This window comes from Acanthisitta chloris, unplaced genomic scaffold (assembly GCF_000695815.1).
Source record: "Acanthisitta chloris isolate BGI_N310 unplaced genomic scaffold, ASM69581v1 scaffold2423, whole genome shotgun sequence".
Taxonomy (NCBI): Eukaryota; Metazoa; Chordata; class Aves; order Passeriformes; family Acanthisittidae; genus Acanthisitta; species Acanthisitta chloris.
In genome coordinates this window covers 1-9,507 of record NW_008663031.1, presented here as the reverse complement: position 1 = coordinate 9,507, position 9,507 = coordinate 1, and the positions used below count along the sequence as shown (strand labels likewise).

The 9,507-nt window shown below is 39.9% G+C and overlaps 1 protein-coding gene across 1 annotated transcript in view; it reads right to left on the bottom strand.

The window, feature by feature from the left end:
• The window catches only part of SPEF2 (sperm flagellar 2), a gene marked incomplete at its 3' end in the record, with an annotated part of 39,739 nt that extends 31,748 nt beyond the window's left edge, over window positions 1–7,991 (bottom strand). Inside the window, exons 1-5 of the mRNA XM_009070815.1 lie at window positions 7,971–7,991; window positions 7,251–7,421; window positions 5,510–5,650; window positions 4,342–4,421; window positions 2,806–3,022 (exon numbers count right to left, since the gene is read on the bottom strand). Of these exons, the coding sequence (XP_009069063.1) occupies window positions 2,806–3,022; window positions 4,342–4,421; window positions 5,510–5,650; window positions 7,251–7,421; window positions 7,971–7,991 (630 nt within the window). The remainder of the gene's footprint in view (window positions 1–2,805; window positions 3,023–4,341; window positions 4,422–5,509; window positions 5,651–7,250; window positions 7,422–7,970) is intronic.
• Between the last annotated feature and the right edge of the window lie 1,516 nt (window positions 7,992–9,507).

Here is a 9,507-nt window from a genome sequence, read left to right as displayed (position 1 = left end):
TGAGGAGTACGAATAAATGAAAAGGCAATTAACTCAGAGCTACACAACAGATAAAAAAAGGATCCAGAACACCACATTCAGAGTTTCAAAAAGGGGACTAATTGGATGGGGAAGTGAAACACTGGATCTTTCATACAAACTGGAATGGACAAAGTACTCAAACCAAAGGGTGACAGGTTTTGAAACTTCTGGACATACTAGGAGACAAAATATAAATTGTAGCATGTTTTTTTATCCTAACATTTTATATAAACACCTTCACAGAGGACTGTGAAGTGCTTGAAGAAATCATAAGTATCATAAACCACAGAATCACAGACTTAGCAGTCAGGTTGGAAAGGACCTCAGTGGGCCATCTGGTCCAACCTCCCTATTCAAGCAGGGTCATCTTAGAGCACATGCCACAGAATTTTGTCCAGACAGTTTTTTAATATCTCCAGAGAGGGAGAACCCACAACCTCTGGAAAACATCTCTCTAGACAATCTGTTCTAGCATGTGGTCATTTGCATGGTAAAGTTCTTCCTCATATTCAGGTGGAACTTCCTGTGGATAAGTTTGTGTCTCTACCTCTTGTTTTGTTGGTTTGCACCACTGAGAAGATCCTGGCTCCACCTTCTTGGCACCCTCCCTTCAGATACTTATGAACAGTGATGAGATCCTGTCTTAGTTGTCTCTTCTCAAGGCGGAACAGACCCAACACCCTCAGCCTTTCCTTATAAAAGAGATGCTCCAGGCCCTTAATCAACTTTGTCACCTTCTGCTGGACCTGCTCCAGGAGCTCCATGTCTCTCTTGTACTGAGGAGCCCAGAACTGGACACAATACTCCAGATGTGACCTTACCAGTGCTGAGTAGAGGGAGTGGCACCACCTCCCTTCATCTGCTGGCAATACCATTTCTAATACATCCCAGGATTCTCTTGGTCTTTTTGGCCACAAGGGCAAACCATTGGCTCATGGACAGCTTGTTGTCCCCCAGGACCCTCAGGTCCTACTTCACTTGGCTGCTCTCCAGCAGGTCAGTGCCCAATCTGTACTGTGCTTGGGGTTATTCCTCCCCAGGTGCAGGACTCTGTGCTTACCCTTGTTGAATTTCAAACGTTTTTTTTCTCTGCCTGTCTCTCAAATTTGTTGAGGCCCCTCTGAAGGGGTGCACAGCCCTGTGAGGTATCAGCCACTCCTCCCAGCTTTTTATCATCAGCGAACTTACTGAGGCACCGCTCTACCCCTCATCCAAGTCACTGATGAACAAGTTAATCAATACTGGGCCCAGTATAGAACCCTAGAGGATACCACTAGTAACAGGCCTCCAACCAGAATCTGTGCCACTGATCACAACCCTCTGATATCTGCCACTCAGCCGGTTCTCAATCCACATCACTGTCCACTTGTCCAACCCACACTTCCTGAGTTTGCCTATGAGGATGCTGTGGGACAATGTGTCAAAAGTCTTGCTGAAGTCAAGGTAGACACTGAATGGGACATCTCAGCAATAATTTGAAAAATTACTATTAGAAATGCATAATACACCCTTTTTTTTCAGTTTACCTACTTGACACAACAGTGGCATCCAGTGGCCAAACATTAACGTGTTAATGCTTTGTATTGTTCACATAATTAGTTTATCACGTTTTCCTAGTTTTGTATTTCCTATCCAAGTGAAATAATTCTGTGCTATTGTGTGGTCATACGACCAAAACTTACAGCTCAGCATGCATAAATCTACTTGGTTGACAAGTAATAAGATAGTAAGAAGCCACTTCCTCTCCCATTTTCAAGTTCTCAGTTCATTGCTGATAGAATCAAAGAATCAGTAAATTATTCCTGGTAACTTCTTAATTCAGACAGATAAAAATTGGAACAGAGCATTTAAAAATAGCAAGCACAAAGCACAAATAATTTGAAGAAATGGTGTAGATAAAGATTCATTTGGGATAAAGCCACATTATTGTCAAACACCTTCAACACCTGCCTATGAAAATCTGACTGGCATTATGCAGTGCTCCACAGAGGAGTGCCATGTAACTGTAAAGTATTTTTGCTCTTGTAGTGTGCCAAAACAAAAAAATCTGAACAAAATTCTTTTAGTATAGGTTTGTGCATAGGAATATCAAATGCTACAGCACTCTGAAGGGATGAAATTCATTCAACTCCAAATGATTCTATGGACTGTACAAAGTTCATGCAGTATTGGTAAAAATCTAACCCAAATGCCTGTAAGGCAGCTACACTTTCAGTCTGCAAATCCTTTCTAGTTTGATATCTGATGCAGGAAAGAAGCAATTTTCAACTATTTTGTATAGTCACATATTTTGTTAAAAAAAAATATTTCTGTTTGATTCCCACTTCTCTTAAACCAAGCAACATCAAATTTCTGAAATCTTACAAAGTTCCAACCAAACAGCTCTCTGTCTACTAATTAAGAACCAAATTGCCACCAAATATATTCTCTGATCTGGTCAGACTACTATTCCACTCAAATGCTCAGTTATCTTTCACATGGATAGATGGACTCAGTCTCAGTTACTACAGGTGTTTTCCAAGAATATAAGTCTGAGATAGAAATTGAGAAGCATCTAATTTCTAGATGGCTACCCTAATAAATTATATTTTTTCTTAAGATTTCCAAAAATCTCCACACATTATATGCCAAGGCTTAAAAATATATATATATATACCCCCATACAAAATTTCATACTTTTCAGAGATACTACACATCTGAAATGCTATTGTTATGCAACTGCAGTTGAGATAGACTCAACTGTAGTGGATTCAACACACATGACCTAAGCATACATTTTCTCACCTCTTCAGTTTCGTGTGCTCTTAGCAGTTCCACTAACACTTTTTGTCGTCTCTTTGCTTGTTGTTCTCCAGCAAATGTATCTTCCTCTACACGTTTTTGAATTTTCCTTACATAGTGATCATCTGAATAAATATTTAACAGCTCAGTTTGTGTCGGTGCTGTAGTTTCCTGAGTTGTTTCTTCCACCTTCTGTGTTTGCAATGATTCTTCCATATCACTGATTGGAAAGATTCAGAAGAAAAAGATTGCTGACTTTAAAGGAAACACGGCTCTCAAAGGTGTTTCCATACAGAAGTCTGTCTAAGTCTGACAAATGCCCAGCATTACTCTCTGTGGGCACTGTAGCTACTTTTTAATGCTCTTACGCCCCACAGTGAACACTAAGTCCAGAGACATGATCCAGCACTGACTTGAGCCAGCTGCCAATTAGTTCCTTGGTCAACATTAAGCCAAATTCTGCAGAAACAGGAAATTAGGATGGCTCACAGGAGGTCAAAGAAAGATAGGTTGCTCCTTGATATATCCATACACTCTGAGTACAGTTTTGCAATTATTAATCACAGGTTTACACACAGAAATATCCACAGCAGTATGCATGAGTGCCACCTCTTCTGAGTATGGTATATATTATTATTAAAGGTGACAGAATTACTATTGCTTACACTTATTCACAAATCAAACACCATAAAGATAAATTTAAGGAGAAAGGTTACTTCTATTTCCTTTCAAGTGTGTTACTGTGTATATACCCCCACAAGCATTCCCATCTCTCTGCAAGGCTAACTGACCTGACTTACTCAATGACTAAAATGGACAGAGAAGGGATGCACTTTGAGTCCTTTGTTGATGCATACACATGGCAACAAATAACAAAGGAACCTTGAGCCACTCCTACTACAACTAAAGGTAAAAACACTGCAACAGTGTTGGACCTGAAATATATGCAGTATTAGTGGGACAAACACTCAAGGGACAATCACGGTTTAAACTAAAGGAGACATTCCTTTTTCCTGAAGCAGCTGTCTACATAGATAGTACACACCAGGGCTGCTCCCCCTGGACTCTGTATACTTTATCACCTGGATCAATACTTATCAGCTGGATCAACACTGAAGCCAAAGTGAAGACAGGATCAAGATTCATCTGCCAGATTGACGCTGGAACAAGAACCGGTGATCTCTTTTTTCTTTCCCTTTCCCTCTTACCTTTTCTTCCCTCTTTCTTTCCTTCCTTCAGTACATCTCTCTTTTTTAATTTCTCTTTTCCCCTTCACTCTATCCCTTTATCCAAACCCACTGGTAGGTCAGGGACTAATATACCAATTTCCATGCTAAGTGTGTAATTTACTAATAGAACTTTCTGATTGTTCACAGACCCCCTGACCTACTTTTCTCATTCATTTCAACCATGAACATTTGCAAATCTTAGGTGCTTCCTCCCTCTTACAGGTGGGTCATCACATCTTTGGTGGTCGGATCTGCCAAATAAACAAGTAGGATCCTGTTTATTCTTAACAATCTAATATCTAACTATTACCTGTCAGTCATCTGGCTGTGCACCGCAGAGGCATTTCCTGCCATAGACTTCTCAAAATTTTCAATCTCCTTGTACATGTTCTGAAGAAGTAACACAAAATTTAATGTTTCATTTCTCTTCACAAAGCATCATAAAGAAGGTTCCACAGAACAAGAATTAGGAAATTATTTTTATGCTATGTTAGTACAACAGAAATGCTTACATTGAAAATATTTTAAGGATCAGTAACATCAAGGATAAAGGCAACACTACCTCCATCTTCTACCTTTCACTTCCTTCCCTTCTTCTCATTTCCTAGCTATGCCTGCTTCTACCAGCCAGAAAGTCCTGAAATTTTGAGCTGCTCATTCTGCAGGATAATTTTGATTTTGCATAGGACTCCAGCAGTTTATATAGTTCTCACCATTCCAGGACTTGAAACAAGATATTCTGGGCTATGATCTGCTTTAGATTTAGTATCTTGAATGTATCCCTGATAGTTACTCAAGCAACTATATTACTTCACATTTAAATACATCTGTCACAGTTGCGCTAGCAGCAGTAAAAACTGGCAATAGTTGCACTCCTCATAACAACACAATCCATGAATTTGGATTACAATCTAAGTACTCTTCAATACTACAGAATCACAGAGCATTCAGAGTTGAAAGGGAAAATGACTAGATGATCACTAGATAGTACCAAATTTTTACTGCTGCATTGCCATCATCTCTTGATTTAACACTATTGTCAATTCCAGCTGTTACTAACATTTTTAATAGAGCAGATAGTTTTATAATGTGTTAAAGAACAGTTCACATGTTATGGTGCAAAACTTCAATATGCATAAACAAAAAAAGCAATGGTAATGCATTTATTTCACATATTCTACTCAGTAGACTAAAAGCTACCGTACTTTCAGCAATCAAATTAGTTCCTACCTATGGTATTTATTCAATTAGAATTTTTTCTTTCAGCAAACAATTTTTACTAAGAAACAAAGGCAGAATCATATTCACATTAATATTCAGCCCAATTTTCACTGGTTGAGTCTACTATATCATTTTAACAGCTATATATCAGCAGCTTTTGGATGTGCAAGTACAATATTTCTAAGTGTAAGTGCTCCCAGAAATCATGTTTTGTGCGTTCATATAATTAACATTAAAAGAACATAGATGATAGTTACCTCTGCTTCTCTTTTCTTCTGTAAGTATTTGTTGGCTTCAATAGCTTTTATGGTGTGCCTTAGTGGTAGCTTTTGAATCTGCATAAAAGTGGTTTGAATCTTGGCCATTATTTCATTTTGTCTCCTTCTTCCTGTGTGATGCTGAATATTCAACATCTTGTGTTTAGATATGTAGGTTGAAACAAAATACAACATATTGTCTATACAACACTACCTAAATATCTATGAATTAATACACTACTTACATATCTAAGAAGTAAATGTAATTAAGTCAGAAGGGGAAAAAAAATCCCAGGAAGAAGGTAGACCAGTTTATCAGGCTCCAGACTTGAGCAAATTAATTTACAAATTTACTAAAATGCTGTGAAGCAAAGAATTCTTTATGTTTTGTCCACACTTAAACCTAGACTTAAAAATATTCTCAGCCACTGTACTCATAAATCACCATTTTTATATCATGAAATAGATGTTGTAAAATGCATTTTAAATTAAAGCATCACTCTTAATTCTGAATAATTTGGTAGCTTAGCAATATACTAGTATAAGTTTTCAATATTTGAGGATGAAGATATACATTCCAATTACTTTTATCAGAAAATGGTACATCTGTTTATGCTATGTCTGCATTAACAAATGGTGCAGTGCAATAGACACACATCTATAAAAGTTGGGCTCAGTGCCTTACAGGCTTTTAAGGGCTTCCATTGAATTCTAGTTCTAGTACCTGTTGCAGGTCTGCATACAGCACAGAAACTGAGAATACCAGTTTCCTGGTACAGATACCATTAGGTAATACTACTGTTGAACAGTGAGTCTCAGATGATTAAGAAGTAACAAACATATAAATTACACTAGTTTAAAGTGCACTACAGACACCTGTAGTTAAAATTGAAATGGAGCAGAAAAGTATTTTTTTACAAAAAGTCAAAGACAGTTAAAATCTATAATGTATCAAGTAAGATATTAATTAATTTTCCTTTAAAATTTTATTTTTGATATTGCTTGTATTTTTTTTCTAGATACATGAAGGGATTATTTTTATTTTTTTCATTCTTGTACATGTAGTGGCAATAGAACAGCTGAATAACCACAGCAACACTCTCTCCCTTAATTTGCCATGTGAAACATATCAAATTAGTCAACTTCATCTTCAGCATGGTTCAACACCCCTTGGATAGCTGGCCATCTCCTCTGCATAAACTGTGAGCCGTATTTTGGCTGAGTGTTCCCAAGTCTAAAGAAAATTGTTCCTCTTTTTTTACTTTATCAGAACAGCTACACAGAAGCACAAGATGTTCTGAGGCCATACCCACTATAGGTCACCTTCCCCTATCTTCTTCCTGCTTTGAAACGATGCTTCATCGTCTCTTCACAAAAGAAAAATGTCACAAACCTCTGTTACAAGGATATCTCATACAAGTTGTGAAATTTACCCTTTGTCTTCAAATCTATAAACATTTTCCATGCATGATGATATGCAAATACTCTCAATTAAGTGATTTTTAAATCTTACTCTCATTAAGTGATTTTTAAATACTAATGTTGTTAAGGTCTCATAAGAGTACATTGACTTTATATCTACATATTAAGGATTTCCATGCATACACCTTTCCTTTGTTCTTGTATAAGCATGACTTTGCAACACAGATTTAAGAAGTCTTCACACTGGCTTTAAGTGACTCGATATGCATATAATCTTAAGAAAATATTTCTTCAGAATCTATAAAGAGCAAGGAGTCACCTTTTCAATGTCTCGGGCAATTTGGTCTTCTTGGACCTTCTGAGCTCTCTGCTGCTCTGCAATATGAATATGAGCTATTCTGTCTGCTACTGACTTAGATTTTGCTTCAAACCGCTGTGAAATCTGTTGCAGTTGCAAATCAGTCTGACGTGGCACTAAAGTATTCAAACGCTAAAATTAAACATCAAACAATGAAGAGTCAGAAACAGTAATAAACATTCTTAAATATAATAATTTTGAGACAGTTATTTCAAGCTGCGTTTTCCTGTGTTAACGTACAGAGAACAACATCTAAACATGTTTGAATAGAAAACCAAGACTAGCTGCATTGAAAGAACAGAGAGATTTGAACTTGAATGATGCCAAACTTCGTTTAGTTTTGAGAAAAGGACACCCCACTGCTCTGTACAGCCTCCTGAGGAAGGGGAGAGGGAGGTGCTGTGCTGTTCTTCCTGACATCCAATGAGAGGACATGTGGGAACAGAATCATAAAATCATAGAATGGTTTGCAATGGAAGGGACCTTAAAGATCATCAAGTTCCAACCACACTGTCCTGAGCAGGGACACCTTCCACTAGACCAGGCTGCTCAGAGTTCCATCCAACCTGGCCTTGAACACTCCCAGGGAATGGGTGTCCACTAATTCTCTGGGCAACCTGTGCCAGTGCCTCAACACCCTCACAGTAAAGAATTTTTTCCCAATATTTATTCAAAACCTACTCTCTTCCACTTTGAAGCCATTCTCGCTTATTCTGTCACTCCATGCCTTTTTAATTAGACTCTCTCCATCTTCCTTGCAGGTGCCCTTCCGGTACTGAAAGGCCACAGTTAGGTCACCTCAAAGCCTTCTCTTCTCTAGGCTGCACAATCGCAATTCTCTTTCAGGACATGAGCTGTCAATGTGCATGTTCAGCTCAGAAAGCCAATTGTATCCTGTGCTGCATCAAAAGCAGTGTGGCCAGCAGGTCGAGGGAGGTGATTCTGCCCCTCTACTCCACTCTTGTTAGATCCTACTGCAACCACCTCTGGGCACATACCCTGCAAAGGCCACTAATTACCCTCCAGAGTGACCCAGGACCTCATCTGGGCTTTTCTGGGACCCATTGGAGTCCCCTGCTGGCATCCTATTTTGGATTATTTAGTCCTATTTTGATCTAGATAAGGGAGACTGGGCTAAAAATCTTACATAAACAGCCTATACCAACCTCCAGATTATCTACAGATGTGATCTGGAACTTCTAGAATTTTGTAGAATGGAGGGTGGAGGGTCTCCAATGGGCTCAGGCAGAGCCTAGCTGGGGCACTCTGGAGGGTAATTAGGGCCCTGCATGGGCCCCTGCAGAGCCTAAGGAAGGCCCTGGGGCTTTCTGAAGGGCAGCTCTGCCACGTCAGAGCACCACTGCTTGAGACAGCAATGGAGACACTCCTATTGGAGCTGGTTCTGTGCATGTCCTTTCCACGCAGAGCAGAGAGCAGGCAGAAGTGCAACAGCAAGTGCCATTGTCCCAGGGACTGTCAGCACAGGCATCACTCATGCACCAGGAAAGGACATTTGCAGAGCACCTCAAACCCACTACTCCCTCTGTGTGCACATCCTGGGACCAAGCTGGATGGATAGGCTGGGCTTGGCCAGGGATTTCCAGAGTGTCTGCATGTCCCTTTCCCAGCCCTAACTAGCCCTACAGGTTTTCTGGCTGTTGTCCTGTGAGTGAGTGTCATTAAGACGAGTGTGAAGTGCAGTGCCTGGCTGTACACCTCCCACACTGAGGGCACCCAGAGAAGCCTGTGCTCGAGGACATCCTCTGTGCTTGCTGCCTGTGCACCTTGGGAGCATTTCACTGACTGCTTCTTCCCACAGTCACCTGGGACTTCACCTGACTTCCACAACTTCAAATATCATGGAGAGTGGCTTGGCAACTACACCTGGCAGTTCTCTCAGACTGGGAGGCATCTCATCAGATCCCATAGACTTAGGCGTGTTCAGATTCCTCAGGTGCTCTCAAACCTGATCTTCTCTTACAGTGAGAAGGACTTTGCTTCCCCACTCCCTGACTTGAGAGCCATCCACTCGAGAGGTGTGGGAAGAGAGGCTGCCAGTGAAAACTGAGGCAAAAAAGAGTTGTTGAGCACCTCAGCCTTCTCCTCATCTGCTGTTACCAGTTTTCAAGCATTGCTTATCAGTGGGGCTACACCATCTCTGACCTTCTTTTTCTGTTGAACACACCTTTACAAGCCCTTCCTGTTATTCTTTGCATCC